The sequence below is a fragment of the Propithecus coquereli genome, unplaced genomic scaffold (assembly GCF_000956105.1).
Source record: "Propithecus coquereli isolate 6110/MARCELLA unplaced genomic scaffold, Pcoq_1.0 Scaffold128, whole genome shotgun sequence".
NCBI classification, from domain to species: domain Eukaryota; kingdom Metazoa; phylum Chordata; class Mammalia; order Primates; family Indriidae; genus Propithecus; species Propithecus coquereli.
Window position 1 is genome coordinate 452,151 of NW_012136969.1, and position 24,676 is coordinate 476,826.

The window sequence follows — 24,676 nt, forward strand, 5'->3', positions numbered from 1 at the left end:
GCCATAACTCATATTTTTAAATCTACAAAATGTGTAGAAATTCATCAGATTGAAGTATAGAAGTGTGAGAGGGTAAGAGTAAAGACCAGGGCTTTAGATTTCTAGGTGGGTGGTCCACCAATCATACAGAGAGGGTGGAAAGCAGAAGTTTCTGAACAAGAGGCATGGCAAAGAAGTCTTGGACTGTCTAAAAGAGCTACCCATCTATTTCACATAGTGTGTTTCCCATCCTCAGAATCTATTAAAATGGTAAGGGTTCTTTTTACTTACAGGGATGAAACTCTAACAGATTTGTTGAGCCCCTCAGAAAACTGTGCCTCTCTAAATCAACTTTTGATTCTTCCAAAGTTGGAATTTAATTACACAGTTCTCTGAGAGGAGTTTGGGTCAAATAAGCATTGATCTTGTCTACTTTTATTTGAATGAGTTACAGAGAGAGGGAATTTTCATTATGGTATTCAATTTTAGATCTCTGTATTTGAAAGAACATAATTTTAAAGATTAAAAAGTAATTCTTTTTTCATTATGAATGCCATGCAGTTAGAGTTTAGGTTTAGAATGTTAAGGTCTTTCCGATGGTAGAAGTGCAAAGGTAGCAGTCGATTGAGTTCTGACTCATGATTCTTGTAGGTGATCTTTGCAGAGCTGTTTCAACTGCCAGCACCCCCTCACATTGATGTGATGTATGCAACACTTCTCATTGAACTCTGCAAACTTCAGCCTGGCTCTCTACCCCAAGTTGTATCCTTTTTTTGTTTTGTTTTTAAACATACTCTTTTTGTCCTAGCTTTAAAAGATTATTAAATATTTGTGTTTGCGGGCTTAAATTCTGTAAGTTAAAAATACAGCTTTTTAAATGTGTGTATGTCACATACGTGTACTTGTATGTCTATAAATATATACGTATCTAAAAATAAATAATAAATACATATATACTTCACTATTTGGGTCAAGAAGTTTAAGAAAATACTATAAAAGAAGAAAAGTTGGCATTTTCAATTTTTAAGGAAAGAAAAAAAATTTTAATTTTCCTGAACTAGTATACAATCTCTCTTTCTTAGATCCCTAGGAGGTTAGATGTTCATTTGACTGGAGGACAAGGTCAAATAATCCTTCGTAAGCCTAATGTTCTACCACTAATAAAAAAATAAATGGCTCTCCGTTCCAAGATTGAAAATATACTAATAACTTATGAGCTAAATTTTCTCAACTTCAGTTTTATTCCACAAAGTTTTAAGTTTTAGGGACAGTAGTTCTGATTTGCTTTGTTTCAGTGCTGAAGTATAATATTTGAATAAGAGTGAGAAACTAAAATGCACATTATAAAATTAACACATAACCCCCCCACGTTATGAAATAGTATATACTGTCATACCTTAAAATCTCTCCTTAAGTCTAAGGACTGCTAGATTCTTTGATACCTGAACAAGTTTGGGAGGCCTTGCATTGATTTAACATGTTTTTACGAATTGAAGATGCTATGTTTCCTTAATGCCTATGATTTAAAATAAAGTATAGTGAAAGGATTTTCTCATCAATTTTGGGCTCTTAATTAATTTGCTTTGGGTTTTTTAAAAAATGAAATTTTGTGGCCAGGCACAGTGGCTCATGCCTGTAACCTGTAATCCTAGCACTCTGGGAGGCTGAGGCAGAGGCGGGGAATGGATTACAGAGGAGTATAGGGAAGTTTTGGAGGTGATGAAAACATTCATTATCTTGACTTCATCAGTGTATAACAGGTTAAATTTATTGCACGTCATTGAACTTAAAAGGTATTAAGAAAAAACTCAAGAATAGATCAATTATGTAAAAAGATGCTCAGCGTTGTTAGTCATTATAAAGACTTAACAGAAATGTTTTAATTTTTTCTGTTACACAATTTATTTTGGATGAGAGTGGAGAATAGTTTTCCTTATCCTCAAATTCACAGCTGGCACAGGCAACTGAAATGTTATACATGCGTTTGGACACAATGAATACCACATGCGTAGACAGGTACAGTAATTGCCTTATTTCTATACTAAGTGTCAATAGCTTCTACTTCTTGTACTTTATAAAGGAATTTGATCAAGACATTTGCCGTTTTAAGAATTTCCATATTGAGTTTTCTTTCTTGCCTCCCCAAAATAAACTTTGTATATTAACAAGACTTGTACTTATTGGAGTGCAATGTTACATTTTTGATGCCTATGCGGCAGTTTTAATTTCATTCATTGTTTATGTGTTTGGTACTTTGGTACAGTTTTACTTTTTCCCTCTGTGATTGCATATGTACACTTTTAAAATATGTTTTATGCTAACCCCTATGTAGAAGGGGAATCTAATGTGTATACTTATTATATATAAATATTAACTATATATTTTTTGTTTATAATAAATAATGTATATTCTTTGTTTATAGGTAGTATCTGCTTCTAAACTCTAGCTTTTACATAGAAGTCTTTTCAAACCTACAGCTTCAAGACTCTTAGTTTATATAAAAGATCGTATTTCACAGCTGTGGTAATTGCATGGTCACTATTTTCTTTTGGGTGAGGTCTGTGTGATCACCTTTATTAGATGGTATTCTTTCTTTGCTCTGTCAGTTTTCCAAATCAAATAAGGACAGGTATTGAACACTTCTGCAGTTTCTATGATCATGTCCATTGTTCAAATTCCATATTTGAAAATTATCATTAAGGGCTATCCTGTGTCATTGACCTTTTTACCTTGAGTAATTTTAGTGATTGAAGTTATAGATACATGAAGGACATGCTTTAAGAGAATGTCTTCTCTGATTTTTTTCCCATTCTAGTTAATAAAATAGCAGTTGTGTTAGGCGTCTCCATTATGCCATTCATTCAGCAAATATTTATTGGATTTTTATGAAGTCCACAGCATTATATAGAATAGTAAGATGTTCCCTATCTAGGTAGAGATCAGGAATGTTTTTAGGGGAAAAGGGGGCTTCAATGATATATTCTGCTTATAGTGAAAGGGGCATGGTGTGATAAGAGACTATACTACTTTGGCTCTGCCATTTATAGAATCTTTTTTTCCCCTCAGTTTCATCATCAGTTATTTGTGATGTATAACCTCAGAAGTTGTGAGAATTAAATTATGTGAACATATAAGGTGACTGCACAAAACAGGTGCTGGAATCATATCTCTTATTCACCTAAAAAAGATAAAAGATAGCACTATTAGAAGTGACATAGGGGACTATTAAAAAATAAGTTACAGGATTCGCAGAGAAAAGAATTAGTGGCAGGAGAACATACAGCTGCAGGTAGAGGAAAGTGCTTTTCATTAACTCTGTAAAATAGGGTTTTATCTGTTTTGAAGGATTTTATAAATTTCTGTTCTAAATCACAACGATTCTTCCTTTTTCTGTCCCCACTTCCCCTTTTCTGTGTAGGTTTATTAATTGGTTTTCTCATCATCTAAGTAACTTCCAGTTCCGTTGGAGCTGGGAAGATTGGTAAGCAATGATGTGTTTTATCCTTCCTTTCCCTAGTCAAAAAACTGTTACTGTTTAAAACTGTGACATAAAAGCAGCCTTCACTGTCTGAGTTATTTCCTTTCTTTGATGTTAATTTACTATGTATAAATGAAACAGTAAGTAGAAAGAAACTATTTGTAGTTTAAGTACAAATAGTTATAAGTGCAGTTATAAATTAACAAAATTTATGAGTTGCAATTGTGTGTAAGAACTTATAAAACCACATTTCCTCATTAGGTCAGATTGTCTTACTCAAGATCCTGAAAGTCCGAAGCCAAAGTTTGTAAGAGAAGTTCTAGAAAAATGTATGAGGTAAGTTTTTTGTGTTTTCTCCTTATTTTAGGTCTCCTAATTTCTGTGGGGGGATTTTTTTCTCATCTCTGCATTTGTGATGTATGTTCCGAATACCATTTTTGAAATCCAAGTACTTGCCCATCTTAAATCTCACTTTTTAATCGAGATTGAAGCTGAAAAAATTAGGCGACCATGCCATCTAGAATCTATTGTGAATTAAGCCAGGAAGTTCTGTTAAAAATATTATTCTATGAAATGATTTCAGATTTATAGAAAAGTTGTCAAAATAGTACAGAGAACTCTGTCTCCTGTTCACCTAAATTCCCTCCCTAGTCGTTAACATTTTATCATGTTTGCTCTCATGCTCACTGCTTTTTTCCCTCTCCAGATACCCATTATATTGGTCTTGAGAATAAACTGTAGACATGGCAGCCCTCCTCTTTCAACATCCATTACACATTTCCCCAAAACAAAGCCACTGTCCTACATAGCCAGCATAGAACCCTCCGGATCAGGAGATCAGCTCTGGTACAGTACTACCACACAATCCACAGATGCTGCTGAAATTTTGCTAGCCATCCCAAGAATGTCTCTTTTTTCCTTTCTGGTCCAGAATCCTATCCAGGAACATGTATAGTATTGAGTTGTCATTCTCTTCAGATTCCTTCAGTCTTGCACGTTTATTCTTTCTGTCTTTTGTGTCTTTGTGAGTTTTAAACAGTTTAGACCTTACTGTATTGGATTGCTCTGATATTTTCTCATGAGCAGACTCAGGTCTTGCATTGTTGGTGCTCTCAGTGTGTCCTGTCTAAAGGCACATGAATCCTACCTCTTGATGTTACTCTTGATCATGTCAATGTCTGCGGGATTTCTCCCCCTTAACTCTACTGTTTTTCCCCTCGTAATTTATTAGTTATTTTATGGGAGATATTCTTAGGTTACACTCTTATCCTATTCTTTATCAAACCTCCACTCTCCTCTGAAAACTACTTTTATCAGCCATGACTAAGATGATTGCCAAATGATGATTTTCTTTGTCCATTGTTTTTTCTACATTTATTAGCTGGCATTCTACTGTAAGAGCTGTTTTTTCTCTCCGTTTGTTTTTTTCTTTCTTTATGTATCGGTAGGGACTAACGAATTTGTTTCATTCAATGGATTATAATCTGTGACTATCATTATTTATCGTGATGTCCAAATTGTCCCTGATTTGTCCACGTGAATCCCTGGTAAGGCCTGTGTCTTTTTAAAATGTCCTCTACCATTCTTTCATTGAGCATTTTCTTATTTTCTGGCACAAGATGTTCTCTGCTCATCTTATGTTTCCTTGTCCCTCCCCTGGAATCATCTGTTTATTCAAAGAGCCTTAGTGTCTAGTAGTGGAGTATAGTATGTAGGAACCAAGATCTGGGTACTTAATGTGCTCGTTGCCATTGGGATGTCATTGGTTCTAGTCCCTCTCAGTGGACAAACATACATATATCTATAACTTTTTATATCTACCTGTGTGTGCATATCCCTCCAATTCCAATCCAACATCTCTTTTCCTGCCTTCTTCTCTGCCATGGTATGTAAATACTTTCTCAGGCAGTAAGAAACTTGGCCCTTGTTATCCTCAGTATTTATTTGGTACAATATAACCATCTTCCAACCATAGAGACTGTAACCTCCACCCCACCCCACCATTGCCCGACATCCTTGGCTACCAGGCTTGTGGGCCCACTAGTCTACATCTGAGTGCAATCCAGTAAGTTTTGAAGTAGGCCTGAGATTTGGGATGCTGGCTTAGACAATAGCCTAAAGGACTTTTCTCCCCTTTCATTTCTTAGTTGTTAGCTGAGTTCAGGGTATTGGACATTGTGACTTTCCAGGTAAGTTGGGTGTTACCAAAGAATGGAACTGATGAAAGACATTTTCTGAGGCTGTTATTTGTATTGTAGGTTGTCTTACCATCAGCGTATATTAGATATTGTTCCTCCTACCTTCTCAGCTCTATGTCCTGCAAACCCAACCTGCATTTACAAGTATGGAGATGAAAGTAGCAGTAAGTAATAAAATAAAATAATCCCTTTGTCTGAAAGTACCAATGCAAGTATATCTGAAGTCACTTAAGGTGGAGAAATTGAGCTTTTCCTTTTCTTGGGGTTTATATTTTCTCTATTTGAAAGGTGGTCTATCACTAGCCACTATTGTTTTACTTGCCTTGTCATCATTTTGAGGATTTTCTTGGGATCTAATTAGTTATTACTGGCTTACAATTTTTTCTTTTTTGATACTATTTATGGTGTTGTGCCCATGGTATTATTTTAAATACAGTGCTAAGCATAGCAAGATGAATTTATAGCCAGAACTTACTAAACTGAAAATGTGTACTTGTCCTGATGATGGAGATTACTTGAATTAATTATCATCTTTATAACAGTTCAGGTGTGGTGTTGGGAACATAGGTACACACAGTCTGTGGCAACATGCCTCTAGAAGTAAATTTTTAAATATGATTTCCTTACCTTTTTGGTTACATCATCTCTGAGATTACACCATAATCCAGAGGGACTATAATTTGATATTTTTCACTTTGCATTTATGCCTAATGAAGGGAAAGTGTTATACATTTGTGATTGCTGGTAGAGAGTTAGGTGTAGAGTTTTTCCAGGTTATTTTCAGAATGCACTGAACACACAGCCCCTCCATGAGCCTTCCATTTCATGTCATGCAGAGGTTCTTCACATCTGGAAATACTCTACTCTCGCTTTTCGTATTCTACCCCCTACTTCTCCACTTATGTCTCTGACAACACCTGTTTACCTTGAAATAAACTTTGTTGGTCCTGATGCTAAGTACTTTCCTATGTTATACCAACTCTGAGAAATAGGTATGATTATACCAATATTACAGTGGAGAAATGGCTCCAAGAGGTCAAGCCAGAATGAGATTGCTTCTGAGTGGTAGGGCCCAGATTCAAATCTAGGTGCACTAACTAAGCAGCCTTGTTCTTAGCTACTGTGCTTTCTAGGAGATGAAATGTTCATATAGCACTTAGAAGTTCTAGATTTAGAATTTTGTCTTGTACTAGCTCAGAATCACAAGGTACAGTCTTTGCTATCAGAGAACTCAGATTTTCGTTGAAGATTGAGCTTTCTTTTTTTTACCATAGGAATAACTCAATCTAACATTTAAGGCTTTGGTAACAGTTGTTCCTACTTTATTATTTTTCATTTCCCCCCAAATGGACCTCTACTTCTGCCAGGCCCACGTCCTTTTTAATTTTTTCCATACTTCTTGTTCTTGGTTTTGCCTTTCTGTCACTATCCCGATCTCTTTCTCTCTCTAATTGTCATTCTCTTTCTAGGGTCTAGCCCAAGCCCCACACCTGTAAATGTTTTTTTAACTTTTAGCAAGCCGGTTTTGTATTGCTCTCTGGCTACATCTAATACAAATATCTTGGCTCCCTGGCTAGAATATAGACTCCTTGGTGATAGGGGATTCTGTTTTTCTTCACTTACTTTCTTACTGCCAGGGAAAAGCTCACAGCAGGTGTAACATGACTGTCCTCACATGACCTGTTGTGAGTGAGTTTATTCATTCCAGGTGCTTAGTAACTCACACTCTTATGACAGGATTGTCTTTTGTGTTACCTTTTTGCCTCCCTTATATTAAAAGCATATTTCTGTTGCTCTGATGATGCCTTACAGTATATACCTGCACACATTTTATACAGTAAGGATTTAACTGATATTAACCAGTATTAAACACAAGGAGTCACATCACATGAGCATCTGACTTAAATAGATTCAAGCTTGTAGACTCAGCAAAGAGGAAAAGCAAAAACAAAAAACCCTCTCTTAAGTTGGCGGCATTTCCTTGTTCAAACTCAAACTTAGTTTTCACTGTCCCAGGGGAAAGAAGGAGGAAGGAGGTGTTGGCATAATGAAAGAGAAATAGATCAATTCTTGGCTTTTGAGCCCAGGAGAATTGAAGGCATTAAAAGAAAGCTGTAACTATATCCAGTGTTCTCCTCATCAGTCATCTTGAGGAAGATCAGCATCTCTTGTACTCTGGATTTCAATTAGCTAAGTGTTCTTAAGGAAGTGTTGAAATGAGAATTTTGTCTCTTTTTTTTGTTTTTTAGACGAGAAACCATTAACTTATTAAAGGAAACTTTCACATGCGGTATCTTTATACAGATTAAATACTGATCTTGGGATAGATTTTTCTATTTTGAAAGGAAAGAATTTTTTTTTAAGTTCTCAGTTATTTAACTATTATAAGTCTTTAAACCTAATCTTCCTTCCTCCCCGTTCTGTTTAGATTCTCTTCCTGGACATTCTGTTGCCCTCTGTTTAGCAGTTGCCTTTAAAAGTAAGGCAACGAATGATGAAATCTTTAGCATTTTGAAAGATGTACCGAATCCTAACCAGGATGATGATGATGGTAAGGGGAATTTAATGTTTCTTGAATGGAACTGTGTATAGGCCAAGTTAAAGCTTAAACATTACTCCGGCAACATGAGTCCCTTTTAAATCCCATTGGATGCTCATTAAGCAATGTATCTGTTTGGTCTGTTTAGCATGCAAGTTGTTCTTAGGACCCCAGTATTTTCCCCCTTATATAAAAAGAGATCCTAACATCTCGGAAATAGGTTACATTAAGAATATAAACTTCATCCTAAATACAAAATAAAATATACTGTTATCATTCAAGGATTTTTAAACATTCTCTACTTTCACCATAGATTCCTAAATAGGAAGACTTGGTATGTTATAAAGTTGGATATTTTCTCTAAATTAAGCCATAATAATAATAATGTTTAACATTTACTGATTTATAAGTTTACCTGGAATCAGTAAATCAGGAAAAAAATGGTGAGAGGGACTTGCCTTATCACATATTAAAAAACGTATTGTGAAAACTACAGTAACTAAAACAATGTGGCACTGGCACAAAAAGAGACAAATCAGTAGCACAGATGACAAGTCTCCTGGGACAGCTGGGTAACCATTTGGGGGGGTATTTTTTTGTAGATCTGTACATAAGGACATGCACATAGAAAAACAACTTAAGAATCAAAACATTAGTGGTCATTGGGTATTTATTACTGGGATTTTGTTTGTTTGGATTTTTCTAAGGAACTTGTATTATGATGTTAGAGAAAATGTATTTAGAAAACATAAGTTGAAATGATAATATTACATACATTGTCAGACATCTTAAGAGTTAAGGATTTACTGTATTTTTTGTTTTAAATATATTAACTTGCCATGATATAGAGAGACTTGAATAAGGAAATCTATTTTTTAAAGAAATGAGTCATGCAGAAAAATTAGGAAAACAGTACCATAAAATTAAGAATTAAGATTATGCTTAGTTTTATATTTTGAGGATTTGGGTCAGTGATGGTCTTTTATTATTTATTAATACTGAAAGACATTACACAAATATCTGACTTAGTGTTTGGATGTGACTTGCCATCTGTTTAGCATTTGAGGTGAGACACCAAGGAATTGCCATACTTTAAATTTTTGTATCTTATTGTGAAATATTTTTCAGATGAAGGATTCAGTTTTAACCCATTGAAAATAGAGGTCTTTGTACAGACTCTGCTACATTTGGCAGCCAAATCAATCAGCCACTCCTTCAGTGCTCTTGCAAAGTAAGTACAATAAGAGCACACAACCTTTCTTTGAGGGTTTGGAACTTTTCTTGGTGAACATCAATGGTATAGTAATTTTTACCTAAAATTGTTGAATCTGAACATGTTAACAGTATTATATAGTTTGATACAGTGGGTTTTGTTTTTTGGTAGCTAAAATCCCTATCCCATGGCTTTTGTCAGTCTGTATGTATAGCTTGCATATGTACAGAGAAAGTGCATTTTTTCATGTAGACAATTAGAGAAGCTAGTGAAAAAAAACCTAGGTCCTTGGGACAGTCATATATACAGTCAGAAGCTCCCACCCTGTTCAAGCATCTTCCCAAAAGAAGTTAAGAAATGAGAACCAACTAACATTGTTGGGAGCCCCTCAAATATTGGCATCTAAAGACAGAGTTCTCTAACCTGTCAGGTCCAAAAGAAGAAAGAGCATATAGATTTTCCTTTGGCCAAGCAAAGACACCTGACATCTCACCCCATCTCAGCTTTCAAGGCTCTGTATTACTTACAGGGTTCCTACAGAAGATGCAGTCAGAATATTTCAACACGTTAGAACAGCAGTCCCCAACCTTTTTGGCAACAGGGACCGGTTTCGTGGAAGACAATTTTTCCACAGACTGAGGGTGGGGGGATGGTTTCAGGATGATTCAAGCACATTACATTTATTGTGTAGTCAGACCTCTCTGCTAATGATAATTTGTGTTTTCCGCCACTCATTGCCTCAGCTCCACCTCAGATCCTCAGGCGTTAGATTCTCATAAGGAGCACACAACCTAGATCCATTGCATGCACAGTTTACAGTAGGGTTCGCGCTCCTATGAGAATCTCATGCTGCTGCTGATCTGACAGGAGGTGGAGCTCATGGGGAGCAGCTGTAAATATAGATGAAGCTTCAGTCACTGGCTCCCACACCACTCACCTCCTGCTGTGAGACCTGGTTCCTAACAGGCCACAGACTGGCACCAGTCCGCAGCCTGGGGACTGGGGACCACAGTGTTAAAAGACAGTTCCTTAGCCCTTACTATTCTTAAATACATAGTAAACTATAGTCCGGGGCTAGCTGTAGTATATTGTAAATATCTTAAGATTTTTGTGACAGCTTCCATAGAAACTATGAATCTCTAATCATACGTTTTACATCCTTGATGGTTAATATTTGGTTATTTTGCATTTACTTATTGCATTGTAAATTGAGTAACATTGAAAAGGTTTTGAAAACAATAAAATGCTTATATATGGTATTTTTCCCTTATTATCAAAAGGTTTCATGAAGTCTTCAAAACCTTAGCTGAAAGTGATGAAGGAAAGTTACATGTGCTAAGAGTTATGTTTGAGGTCTGGAGAAACCATCCACAGGTAACAACTATTTGATTAGACGTGTTGAGGTTCGGATTGTATAGGTATAAAAATAAGGGAGTTAATTTCCATTGTTTTAGTTTGAAAAATATGAAATTTGACTCTGCCTATAGAATGCCTTTAAAATGTGTAATTTTTTTTAGTGCTATGGGAGTAACGTTTGATTCATTCAAGTGTTACAGTTTGTTTTTGGAATATAATATTGCAACACATTTTAAATACTGTGTAGGAATGCTTGTTGCTGGGAAGATTCTACTACCCGAGCAGGAAATGATTATCTAGTGCAGCCAGTTTTTACAAGCAAGCTCCAGATTTCTCAAACCTCAATATGTTGTTTTTATACCGTGTATTATAAAGAGGCATTGAGGCAATGTTTTTTATGATTCAGTTGAAATTATATATATTTTTTATATAGGTATTATTATCTAAAATTTTTTTTTATTTAAATGTTACCACTCAAGAGTTTTTCTTTTTTGTTCAGTCAGTCCCTATTGGTGTTATAGTATTTTGGACAGCACTAGAGCCAAGCAAAGGGCAGAGTAAATCTTAAGATGTAATGGTCAAATCAGTTCCAGAGCCACTAAAAGTGAATTTTATAGTCGTCTTATTTCACTTTTATAGCAGCAGTATTATTTTGGCCTACGTACGTGTTTGTGATTTACTCAAATAATTCTTTCGTTGTAGATGATCGCTGTACTAGTGGATAAGATGATTCGTACACAGATTGTTGACTGTGCCGCGGTAGCAAATTGGATCTTCTCTTCAGAGCTGTCTCGTGACTTTACTAGGTAATACGAATTATCTTACAAAATTTGTGTTCTCGTGTGGTTTCTTATTACATGAGCTCCCAATTCTGGTCTAAACCAAGTTGATACTAATATACTAATGGTCCAATCTAATAAGATCGGACATAGCAAAAATTCCCAGACCATGGAAATATACACAGCCACGTATGTTGCAGTGTCTCTTAGGGACACACTTGTAAGTTGAGTCAAAACTAAAGCAGTCAGGTAGAAATGCTGTTGAAGGGTCTAGACTGTTAGGAAAGAAAACCAGCAAGAGCTGGCTATGTATTGGGGGTCTCAGACGGGAGTCAGGAATGGTTCCAGCTTCAGTGGAGATGGGACCTGGAATGCACACCAGGAACTACAAGAAACCAAAGCCATAGTAGATTAAATACATGTGGAGGGATTAGGGCAAGCCTGGTGGGTACCAGGATAACCTGGGGGTGGGGGTGGGAGTGGGAGTGGGGGTCTCACCACAGTTATAAAATCCTAGATTTAATGCAGAAGATTCATTCTATACTCATTCTCCCTAAAGGAAAGAAACTTTTCACTGTGTTTGGTTCTTATTCGTGAAGTTTCACAGGCTTTACAATTGATTAGAATTGGGACAGCCAGAGTTGACACAAAACAGGGAACAAAAGTGAATTACTTGGAAAGACATAAAAATCCATCACGACCTTTAACTTCTCCACTGTATCTGTTATTGCCAGAGGACGCTAGTCTGAAATATACTGAATCTTTAGGGTGATAGGATGTGATCTAAAGCTGTCATGCCAGCCAAGTTGGCCTTCACAAATGAAGACAACAGAAAGGCATTCTCAGATCTGTAAACTCTCAGAACACTAACCACCCAGGTATGTTTCACCTATTATCCTTAGTGATTTACATTTTCAACTCATTTTATCCTTACACCACCACCACAAAGGAAGTTCCATTATTGTCTACACTTTACAGAATAGGAAGGTGTCGCATAGTGCTTCAGTAGCTTGCCCAAAGTCACACATCTGAGTGCAGAACCTTCGCCTGTCAGAGTTAAAGTGCTTTACTCTACTTTTGTAGACTTGGCGTTTTATGACCAAATTGTTTTTATTATCTTTCAGTTAAACTGTTATATCATCCAGGTCAAAATGTATAGAAGAAAGTACAGTTGACCCTTGAACAATGCGGGGGTTAGGGGCATTGACCGCCCCCCAATGGAATAAAAAAAATCTCTATATGACTTTTGATTCCCCAAAAACTTAACTGCTAGTAGCCTACTGTTGACTGGAGACCTTACCTATAAGATAAATAATTGATTAATATGTATTATATACTGTATTCTTACACTAAAGTAAGCTAGAGAAAAAATATTAAGAAAATCATAAGGAAAATATATTTACTGTCTATTAAATGGAAGTGGATCATCATAAAGGTCTTCATCCTCGTCATTTTCACATTGAGTAGACTGAGGAGGAAGAAGAGGGATTAGTCTTACTGTCTCAGGAGTGGCAGAGGTGGAAGAAAATCCATGTATAAGTGGACTTGCACAGTCCAAACCCATGTCGTTCAAGAGTCAACTATACTATTCTGTGCCGTATCCTGGCATTAGGAAACATAGTTTATACACACAAAAGTAGCTAAGAAACTACTTTAAAAAAATAAACCATTTCTTCAACAGACACTTTAAAGCACCTACAAAGGTGATCCTGGCATTTGAGGTATTTGCTGATAAGATAGCTGACATATAAATATTTATCTCATTCTTAGAGCCCAGCAATTGATAGCTATTGTCAACTAACGAGTTTCATAAATGTTCTAAGAAAATTGGCTGTGTGTGTGGTAGTTAAATAGTATAAAGCATGTCAAATGAGCCTCAGATTATATCACCATTTTGAGAAATTCCAATGTGTATTATTTACTTTTAGAAGAGAAACAATGTATTTCTGTTCCTGATATTTTTTAGTTTGCCATTTCAATCCAATGACTACGTACATGCACCTTTTATGTACATCTAGTAGGAGACAGAAACAAGAAAAATGACAAGGACACAGCACTGCCCTCAGGGAGCTCACCTGAGTCTAATGGGTGGAGCGAGATATTTGCACAATTTACACTAAAAAAATCATAAGTATTGCTGGAGAAATATGACTAATTTTCCCCAAAGGATGAAAGGCTATATCAGCCCGTAAGAGTGAATAGGTTATAAAAATTGAAGTTTTATTATCTATAAGCATAGTTTACCATACAGTAATCAAATGCCGTATTACTTTAAGATTGTTTGTTTGGGAAATCTTGCACTCTACAATTCGTAAGATGAACAAACATGTTCTGAAAATCCAGAAGGAGCTAGAAGAAGCTAAAGAGAAGCTTGCAAGGCAACACAAACGGGTAAGTCTTTTGTCGATTCATAAATGGTTAGAAGGTATACTGGAAACTCTGGAGAGTATTCAGAGTCCATTACCTTGATGGTAATTTATTTTTGTAAGTCCAGAGTATGCAGAGCTGTTTACAGAAGCAGAGGAGGAGGAAAGAACAGGTGGTCTGTTGTGCGTTGTTATACTGCACAGTGAACCTCTTTAGGAAGCTGCGAACTTTACTTTCCATAGTTCACCGTCTCTGAGTCAGCTTCGTGTTTGCACTTTCCAGAAGGAAAAAGGACACTTATATCTGTAAGATTCTCTGGTACAAGAGGGAAAGAGGGAGAAGATTATAGATAACTTATCATTTTCCTGGTCTTGTGGGGAGGGATGGGACAGTCATTCACAAGTTTATAAAATACTTCTCGTAGTAATAAGTTGTTTAGTATTTTAGCCATTTTGGAGGGAAGCAGTGAGCTGGCTGCATGCTGTGACTTAACATGATACTACTGACAATATTCAGTACTCATGACAGTATTTGCCAGTGTTACGCATATTTACCAGACTAGAAGGTGAAAAAAAAAAATGTTCTTATTCTCACCTATAGAAAATTTGAGTGCCAGACTCCATATAGACATACATATATACATATATGGATATAAACACACTCATAGACCTAAAATACTGCAAGGTAAATGGTGTCATCCCATTTTATAGATATATAAATAGAGACGCAGAGAAGTTAAGTAACTTGCTCAAGGTTATATAGCTTGTAAATGACAGAACTAGATTCTGACCCAGGTCTGTCGGACTCCAGAGACTTTCCCTCATGCCACACCATTTCCAAAAATGTGCTGTCTAGTACAGTAGCTGCTATCCACATGTGACTATTTTAATTCAAATTAATTAAAATTAAATACAATTTAAAATTCAGTTCCTTGGTCACACAAGCACATTTCAAGTGCTTAGTAGTAACATGTGGCTCATGGGCTACTGTAACAGGCAGCACAGATTTGTATAATATTTCTGTCTTTGTAGGAAGGTCTATTAGGTGATAGGGCTCTAGAACTTTACCTTAGAGTGGTGTTAGGAAAAGATAATCATGCACCTAGGTGCCTAGAATGTAAAGTAGACCTCATAACAGGTGCTGCATTAGAGATAAAAAACCAGATTCTATAAAATCAGGGGGGGTTCTGGTAATTTTGCTTAAAGCCTGGAGGAGGCTATCATAGATGGGGCCTTAGCATTAGAGTATTATCTAGAAGGATTACCAAGCTTTCTAGGTTCAGTGATGTCACTTTCATGCTGAAAGGACCTTGGTGTGTATTATGTGACACCTAGAACCAGATTCTGGCTCTGCTACTTTCTGGGTAGGTGATACTGAGACTATTATCTAACCTCTCAGCCTGTTCCCTTCTCTGTAGAATGATGATAAATCATGCCTTATTTTTCTTCTGCCTTTTTTTTAAAAACCAAAGCAAATGCTATAAACTCTCCAGGGTGAGCTGGGAGGGAATTATTAAAGGTCTATAGGGATTTATTGAGCCTATCATTGCCAGCAGAGATGGGTTTGTTTTTGGTTTTTGTTCGTTTTGAGACAAGGTCTTGCTCTGTTGCCTGGGCCAGAGTGCAGTGGCATCATCATAGCTCAAATAACTGGGACTACAGGCACACCACTACCACCATGCCTAGCTAATTTTTCTAGTTTTTGTAGAGATGGGTATCGCTATGTTCCCCAGGCTGGTCTCAAACTCCTGGCCTCAAGCAGTCCTCCCACCTTGGCCTCCCAAAGTGCTGAGATTACAGGTGTGAGCCACTGTGCCCAGCTTCCAGCAGAGGTTCTTGGGCAGTTCACTTTGAATTATTCCATGTCAGTTGTAGCAGTTTCTAAATTATGTCAAGGACGGGCAGCCTATGGCTCATGAGCCACAAAAGGGCCTACCCAGCTTTTACATATGGCCCATTACTGGACGAAAGATTAGCAAGCTGCCTCCCTGTTGTTATTGCTCAGATGGTCAGATAGTGATATTTTGTGGCCAAGACCCCCACAGCTGTTAACCAAGAGAAGTACACGGAACCTCTGAGTGAAAAAACGGTGTCTCCGAACCACAGCTGGACTTTGGCGGGGTGTGTGTGTGTGTTTGGGGTGGGGGGTACTTTCACTATCCTATACATCTTTAAATACCATTTGACCAGACAAAATAAAACCCTTCCCCTTATTTGATAATATTTAGAACATTGGCGTTCTAAATGATATTTTCCTTTGTTCCTTTGCCTTCTGCAGCGAAGTGATGATGATGACAGAAGCAGTGACAGGAAAGATGGGGCTCTTGAGGAGCAAATAGAAAGACTGCAGGAGAAAGTGGAATCTGCTCAGAGTGAACAGAAGAACCTCTTCCTTGTCATATTTCAGGTATCTTGGCTTGGGACATTGATACATATGATAAAAGGAATGAATGTATTTCTTTAGTTTTAAAAAATGTTACTTTTAATCATAAAAGGAATACACGCACATTTATATAAGAGTTTAAAAATACAAAAATTTACAAAGGAAATAAAATTCACCACTTGGAGGCAACTGTGTATACCTGAGTTGTGCTGTTTTATTTAGCATTCTTGCATGAACATTCTTCCATACTTTAAAAAAAATTGTAGGCTGATTTTGCTAAATACATTTCTCATAGTGAATTATTACCTATTTTTGATCATTTGGGTAATTGCTTTCCTTCCATGAACATTTTTGTGCATAGATCCCTATTAACATTTCTGATGATTTCATTAGAATAGATGCAAAGAAGTAATACTACTGGGATAAGTACATTAAAGATCTTTATGTATTGCCAGAAAGAAATGTACCAAGTCACACTATTACCAGTCTGCTTTTCTAGATTGAGAGCACTTAATTATGAAAGTTAAGAGCACATGCCACAAAGACAGCGTGGAACAAGTAATACTTTGAGGGCTTTCATGAATTTGCTTCTGAAGTACAAAATTCTAATACTTCTTTAACTCTGTTCCCCCTTTCCAGCGTTTTATCATGATCTTAACTGAGCACTTAGTACGATGTGAAACTGACGGGACCAGTGTTTTAACACCATGGTATAAGAACTGTATAGAGAGGCTCCAGCAGATCTTCCTACAGGTTTGTGGGGAACTTTGATTAGATAATAAACACCACTGTTCTCAGCCACAAAGATTTTCCATTTAAAAAATCCTTGTCAAATTTGTCAGGAGGTTATGTAGTACCTGTAAGCACTTCACTTCATGTCCATTTGCTGCTACTATTGTTCATCAGAATACCTAGACTTAACCCAGGACAATCTCTGTACCTTAAGAAAAAAAAAAAAAAAAAGACTTTAGGCTTAAATTGGTTCTATATCACTTAGACTCCTAATTGCCATTTTCTGTGTTAGGAAGCCGAGCTATGATATAAAATGTAGAGGAAAAAATGCTAAGGGAACAGTAATTGGATTTATAAAAGTCCTTAAAAATGTTCAGATGATTAACAGTGCCCACAGAAGCAAGGTAAGCTCCCTGGGGTCTCTCTGCAAAAGCAAAATGCCAGCACCTACTCTCAGCTAGATTTAAGTTAAAGATATGTAGAAGAGTGGAGCTAATTCTTTGTATCTTTAGACACTAACCCCCTCCCAAATCCTCATTTATTTGTTCTAGAAAAGAGTGATGAATGCAGAAGTCTTTTTTAAGTGAAAGTTTTTAAATCTCCAAATAGGAATTCCCTCTAGCTTTTATAGTTACTGCCAGTTAAAAATCTTTAACAGCACCTAGTCCTATAGCAATTCTGAGTATATTCAAATCTATATATGAACACATAGAAGAGAGTGTTTCATTTTCTGGCACTTTTTATCTTCCTAGGTCAGTCCCTGTCTGGGCTGTTTTTTTAAAAGTCATATTATGTCCTAATTAGAGGAGAGACCCAGCTGAAGCTACTCTGTATTAGTAGTAGTAATAGCAAGCAGGTGCTGCTGTCACTGCCTAAATCATTAATTGTATTTTTTAAAAAGTTACTGAACATCCATTATTCTCACTTCTTCTTACATTTTCTTAATGTTGGGGCTTTTCAGGGGCCTATTATTCCTATCAGCACTATTTTTTTCCTACCTCATCCCTCAGCATGGGTGGCTACTGAGGGAAGTGCTCTACAGGATTGCTTATTACATGCTTTTTTCCAACCTGAACACCCCCTTTTTTGTGTCCACAGCATCACCAGATAATCCAGCAGTACATGGTGACCCTGGAGAACCTTCTCTTCACTGCTGAGTTAGACCCTCATATCCTGGCTGTGTTCCAGCAGTTCTGTGCCCTGCAGGCCTAAGGGTCATTTTCCCCCCGACTCATGTCAAAGATTTTTTAAAAACATCTTAAAATTATTTGTCTTATTTTTGATGGTTTGAATGCTTGCTTTCTTGTAGTGTCCTTTTACTTCTTAAAGGAAACAAAAGGGGAGGACGAATATGGCTTTACTTTTAATTGCCCCTAAAAAGCAAATATTTCCTAATGACAATAATGTGACAATGACCATGATGTATTATACATGTGACAGATACAACTTTCTGTATTCAATTTGATATTTCTCCTTAAGGCACAAAATAACCGATTTGAGGTATGTGATACATTAGAGGTCAAGCTTACATAGTATGTAGAACTGATGGGTTTATTACCAAGTAGAATAGCTTTTAACAGCTGGCAGATAACTTAACATAGCTGAAATAAAACTGAAAGTATGTTTTTTAAACTTTGGTATTTCATGATTTATCATTTCAGTCTACTTTGAAATTGGTGGTTTCTTACTGTAGGTGTATTCCATTTGAAACTTTCTCTTTAAAATGTTTTTCTTAAGTAGTATCTTAAGACACTGTTAGTATATAAAAGTGTTACTGTTTACACCAACAGTTCCCAAATTTGTCTTAACATAAATCACCTGGGAATCTTTCAAGTTATTTTAGAATTTAAACCACAATCTATGGGGGTAGAACACAGACATCATCAGTAGGACTTAAAGCTCCCCAGGTGATTCCAAGTTTGGTGACCATTATCTTAGAGCATCTGGTCACTTCCTGGAGTCTCTGAGAGGGATTTGTCAAAGGTCATACAGTAAGTTACATATAAGGTGGAACTAGAAGTAGCTAGACTGACTAAAACTATATTTGGAATAGATGTGGGCTTAGATTTTTTCTATGGAACTTGGTGCAAATACCTACTAATTCCTGAGCCTGTTTCCTATATGGTGTTGAGACTTAAGATGAGAGAGTTTTGTAAAATAACATACTAAGTGTAAGGAATCACGTAATATTCCAGATATCTAGGATTTTTAGACTTTTTCCATTAAACCTTAGAAAAAATTTACCAATAGTCCTAAAACTGTCAGTACTTACTTTTGTGCATTTGCACAACATAGATGTCTTTTTACTTATTACATTGTAAGTTTATGAAGCATTGTTTTCCATGTTTTGATATATTTTTTTCTTTGGTTTATCGTACCTCTTAGTGGCTACAGAATATAGTCCACTCAATAGATGGGAATTCTTGGGATTTTTAAATACCATACCATTTATGACAGGAAATAATTATTCAAAAAAATCAAGGTTGTGTCGCCAGTTACTAGCAGAAAGAGGACTAAAATCCAGGTTCTTGGCTAAATATTGTTTATACTGTTCTTCCCCATAGCTTAAGCACAGCACACACTATGTAATTACAGTTGACCTTTGAACAACACAGGTTTGAACTACATAGGTCCACTTAAACATGGGTTTTTTGCCAGCCCTGAGACAGCAAGACCATCCCCTCCTCCTCCTCAGCCTACTCAATGTGATGATGAGCGTGAAGACCCTTATGACGATCTACTTCCACTCCAATAGTAAATATATTTTCTCTTTCTTATGATTTTCTTAACATTTTCTTTTCTCTAGCTTATTTTACTGTAAGAATACAGTATATAATACATACACAAATTATGTGTCCATCAACTCTTTTTTTTTTTTTTCTTTTGAGACAAGAGTCTCACTCTGTTGCCCTGGCTAGAGTGAGTGCCATGGCGTTAGCCTAGCTCACAGCAACCTCAAACTCCTGGGCTCAAGCAATCCTCCTGCCTCAGCCTCCCGAGTAGCTGGGACTACAGGCATGTGCCACCATGCCCGGCTAATTTTTTCTATATATTTTTAGTTGTCCGATTAATTTCTTTCTATTTTTAGTAGAGACGGGGTCTCACTCTTGCTCAGGCTGGTCTCGAACTCTTGAGCTCAAACAATCTGCCCGCCTCGGCCTCCCAGAGTGCTAGGATTACAGGCGTAAGCCACCGCGCCCGGCCTCCATCAACTCTTTGTTATCAGTAAGACTCTGGTCAGCAGTGGGCTGTTAGTAAGTTCCGGGGGAGACAAAATTTATATGTGAATTTTTGTGCAGGGGGTCAGCACCCCTAATCTCTGTGTTGTTGCAGGGTCAACTGTAGTTTGAAATGACTCCTGTCCTCAAGAAGCCAAAGGATAATCTTTAAGGCATTGGGAACTTTTTTTGATCCAAACTGCTTTGTAATCCTTTCACAATAGACTGCAAAGTTTGGCTAGTTATATTTGATATACATTCTAGAGAAATGTGTAGGTTTTCATTTCCTTTTACTTGATCCTCTGTTCATGTATAATGGTTGCTTCTAACAACTGTTCATCGATGTGACTCTGCTCTGTGCCAGTCTAACAGCTTAGGCATTTGGAAAATCTGAACTAGGAATTGAATTTAGAAGAAATAAAGGTGCAGGAACAAACATTCAACAGTCGCTTTCCCCACTAATGAAGCTCACACAGACAAAGGATGGCATGTCATTGTCCATCGTACCTTGCAATAAATCAATATTCTGTTAAATTGTATTGATGCAATTTAACATGCTTTTGTCCAAGTGAACTATACTGTTTTCCTAATCTATAATTATACCTAAAAAGGCAAGATGAGGAAAGCCAACCTGGGTAGAACAGATTTGGCTGTCAGTGATGTCTGGGTACTAGATTGTCTTAAATTGATGAGGTTAAAAGAGTGAATAGAAGCAAACCTCAACAGGACAAATCTGTAACTGTAATGGCCTTGGTAATATGTGCTCATTAACTAGTGGTTATATGCCAGGTGCTATAGATTCACCCTATTAAAGCCTTAACACTGTCCTTTAAGAGATTATGCCCTCTTTACAGATAAAGGTCCACAGCTAGTAAGTGGAATTTGAACCCAGATTCTCTGGCTCAAGAGCTCCTCATCCCCCACAATGCAGTATTGCTACTGTCAGTAGCCTGGTCCGTCTGTGGTAATCAAGATGGAAGCTTTTTTCCCCAGGGAGATTTTGCTGCCTATGCAGAATCAATTTTTATTGAGCTATATAATAATTAGTATAGCACATGTAAAAAAATAAAGACTTGAAAAATACATTAAACATTTCTGTGTTGAATGTGGAGAACATTTACTAATTATATCTCAATCCTAATTATTTGGGCTTTACTTGTTTTGACTTTGCCTGTCTCCAAGCATTATCTCCACCAGCTGGTCTAGAGAGAAAAATGGAAATGTGTAAACTTCCTATTTCTTCTATTTGTACCATAGGATAAAAAGTCATGTCAAACAACAATTCGAAAATACCCAGTTTAAGTTGTATTTATTTTTGTCAAAAAAAAAACATACCTGTAATTTTTCTATAAGATTCGGAAAAATTTGACTAGCTAAACTTGACCCAGATACTGCCTGGTGTGTTGTGAGGTTGTAGGTTGTCACTTCTTCTTACCCTTATTTAGATACGCATGGAAGCAAGCTGTCTTCCCTTCCAGCACTAAAGGATAACCATAAGGCACTTATCATGGTGTGTGCCTGGCTCCTGGTAAATGTTAGCAGTTCTTAGGATAAACATATTAGCACCTTCTTTGATGAACAATCAGATATTTAACCTTGAAGACAGTGTTTCCATTTTAATCCAGCATTTGAAAAGGGCCATGTAGACATAATGTTAAAGCCTGTAGCAGTAGGCCCCAGGAGTACAGAAAACATGATGAGACTCCTATAATTCAATGTTTATCCCTGCTGTGTGTCAGTACTTTTCCCAGCAATAGCTCCCCACTGTCTGTACTGTCATGGAGACAGAAATAGTCCTAAAACACCTGACTCGGAATCTAGTGTTTGCCTTGGTCTCTTTTTCCCAATTTGTAGTTCTGACCCACCACTTTTGAACCTCCTCTACCACTCAGCCCCCATCCCTGCTGTAAAAAAGCAATCACAGACCTGACATTTTGCGCACTGCCAGGCCATACCATATGATTATTACTGATGCATTATTTATACAAGTGTTTAATTCATCTATGAAGACATTATGTTTTGGGGAATTTTGAACAGGGCCAATCTATTATAAATTTCCTTTATTTAAATACAAAACTGTATAAAATGGATCACTGAACTAATAATCACATTTTTTCATACGTCAGTTCATGGCCACACGTAGTACAAGTCTTCCGGTACATGTCATCCTCTACGTTTTCTTCTGGTCCATACTCATGTTGATGAGCAATCGTTTCCCTTTTCCACAAACTGCTTCTTACTGCTCGCCGCAATTCTGAGAAAAAAATACAGCTTTTCAGTGGTGCTTTTTAGCTGAATCCAAAAATAAATCCATCAGGCTTTCAGGGTGTATGTATTTAAACCGTATGTTTTACAGCCTTAGTTTTATAACAAATCAAAGTTGATTATACAACCTTGACAGGCTTACTTTCTCACCTGACCACCTTGGCCAGTGAAATCATTCAAGTCATTGTTGGAGTAGTGTGAAATGAGATTCCAAAATGTGTATGTGGTTAAGAAAACCAAATTCAGAAATGAGAGGAGTAACAGAACCGAGTACATTGAGACACATTTGATTTCAGGTAACACGATGCCCCAGTAGGAATGGGGAGTCAGTTGAGATTAACTAGGAAAAAGAAGTATTTCTAACTTCTGTGTTTATAAGTCAGGAGCTACCTTCTATAAGAGGTAAGTCAAGCTTTGCTTGCGAGAAAACTAGAAAACCAAGAACTCTACCACTATGCTGATGTGTTTTCATCTTAGAAAATGTGCTCATGCAATTGTTTGAGTCTTAAAGTTCTTTATCTTATAAAATGACAGCATTATTTTAGGAAAGAGGTTGCTTATTGCAAAGTACAACCTAAAAATAAGAATCAAAGAATATTAAGAGCTGGAAATAACCATAGAGTTTTTATTTTACTTCATTTTCCTTTGCAGGTAGGGAAACTGACCAAAGACAGCATGTGAACGCAGCCATCCTAGCCCAACGTTAGGAGCTTTTCCGCTATCTCATGCTAAAGTCATTTTACAGAGAAAATTATCTTGGATTCTCTGAAAGCAACTAAGTCAATCATATTTTAAAGGTTCACATTCCATATTACCTTAAGACACACACCAAACCTTAGTGCTAATTGGAAATTAACAAGCTCATAACTTCTCAGTTTCTAGCTTAATGAATAAAAAGCACATGTAATTGTTTACATTTCTGTTCTCACCAGTGATCCACCAGCTCACCACTGTCTTGGACAGTAACACCACCTATGGGAGATTATGATAGCTATCTTGATCTCAACCATAAATATCAACAAACACCAAGTAATCACATTTTTCCTAATCCATTTAAGATCTATGATAAGTAGTATCACAATACTACTTGAATCTTTGTATTTTCAGCTATTATTATATCATGAGAGATAAAAGCAAACATGTAGGGCTATGTATCAGGCCCTGTTCTAAGCACTTTAAATGTATTTAATCTTCACAACCCTTTGAGGTTAGTAGAACTGTCATCCCAGTTTTACAGATGAGAAGGCTAAGGCACAGAGAAGTTGTAAGTTACCCAAGGTCAAACAGCCAGTTGATGACAAAGGTACAGTCTAGCTCAGGTCCATGTTCTTAACCACTAAGCTGTGCTGCTTTTTTCACACCTCCAGCATGAAAAGCACTTTCTTTGAGATTATTTTTAAGCTTCAATGCTTGAAATACACCTCTAGATACTTAGTTTCCAGCCTGGGGGAAAAATCATGTTCACCCAAACTAATCTTTACTTGTGTCAGTCTCCCTCATTCTGAAGAACGCTGGTTTTTCTAGATATATCTGCAATGCCCTCCTTTCTTTTATTATTTTTGCTTAGGACGTTTTTTAAATAAAAAATAAATGATATGCTGACCAGAACTACACAGATGCCTCCTAATTTCAGATAATAATAGGAAAATGTTTCCTGTTTGAGTTCCAACACCCTCTTTTCAACTCTGTTCTGATGTAAGGTGTCCTATGTACTTTACTACCCCAGTGAGAAAAGACCTCAAAATTTGACTGCAGCCCAATGGAAGGAAGGAAGGGAGGGAGGAAGGGAGGGAGAGAGGGAAGGAGAGGGAAGGGAACAAGAAAGGAAAATTATTTTCTTAACATTAAAAAAATACACCAAAAATAATCTAGCTTTCTAGCCATGATTGAACCTAAGGTTTTATGCTGACTTTGACTTTTTCTTCCCATCCTTCAGCTAGTCTATCAGGCTATGTAATGATAACAATAAAGCCCTATCTTCCATATTAACTAGACATTCCTGGAAAGACTTGTGCCAGAAAGTAAGGAAGTATTTAGAAACTGGTAAGTTTGTCTTTTTCTTGCCCTTCTTTCCCTTTCTGAACAATCCAGTCCTAAAGCCATTAAGTGGAGCAAGTAAAGCAGGCATCCTTAGTAGGGTGGAGAGAGCCCAGGAGAGGTAAGGAGAGCT

The 24,676-nt window shown here is 36.8% G+C and overlaps 2 protein-coding genes across 2 annotated transcripts in view; one reads left to right on the top strand and one right to left on the bottom strand.

Annotated features, from left to right (window-relative positions):
* Positions 1 to 18,655, top strand: part of NCBP1 (nuclear cap binding protein subunit 1, 80kDa) — a 47,536-nt gene extending 28,881 nt beyond the window's left edge. Inside the window, exons 10-22 of the mRNA XM_012638261.1 lie at positions 631 to 741; positions 1,931 to 1,995; positions 3,398 to 3,460; positions 3,719 to 3,793; positions 5,716 to 5,819; positions 8,084 to 8,206; positions 9,323 to 9,425; positions 10,688 to 10,781; positions 11,466 to 11,569; positions 13,819 to 13,933; positions 16,187 to 16,315; positions 16,931 to 17,044; positions 18,122 to 18,655. Coding sequence (XP_012493715.1) covers positions 631 to 741; positions 1,931 to 1,995; positions 3,398 to 3,460; positions 3,719 to 3,793; positions 5,716 to 5,819; positions 8,084 to 8,206; positions 9,323 to 9,425; positions 10,688 to 10,781; positions 11,466 to 11,569; positions 13,819 to 13,933; positions 16,187 to 16,315; positions 16,931 to 17,044; positions 18,122 to 18,235 — 1,314 coding nt within the window. The 3' untranslated portion in view covers positions 18,236 to 18,655. The remainder of the gene's footprint in view (positions 1 to 630; positions 742 to 1,930; positions 1,996 to 3,397; positions 3,461 to 3,718; positions 3,794 to 5,715; positions 5,820 to 8,083; positions 8,207 to 9,322; positions 9,426 to 10,687; positions 10,782 to 11,465; positions 11,570 to 13,818; positions 13,934 to 16,186; positions 16,316 to 16,930; positions 17,045 to 18,121) is intronic.
* A 3,691-nt stretch (positions 18,656 to 22,346) lies between these two features.
* Positions 22,347 to 24,676, bottom strand: part of XPA (xeroderma pigmentosum, complementation group A) — a 48,372-nt gene continuing 46,042 nt past the window's right edge. The window contains exon 3 of the mRNA XM_012638262.1: positions 22,347 to 22,495. Within this exon, the coding sequence (XP_012493716.1) occupies positions 22,347 to 22,495 (149 nt within the window). The remainder of the gene's footprint in view (positions 22,496 to 24,676) is intronic.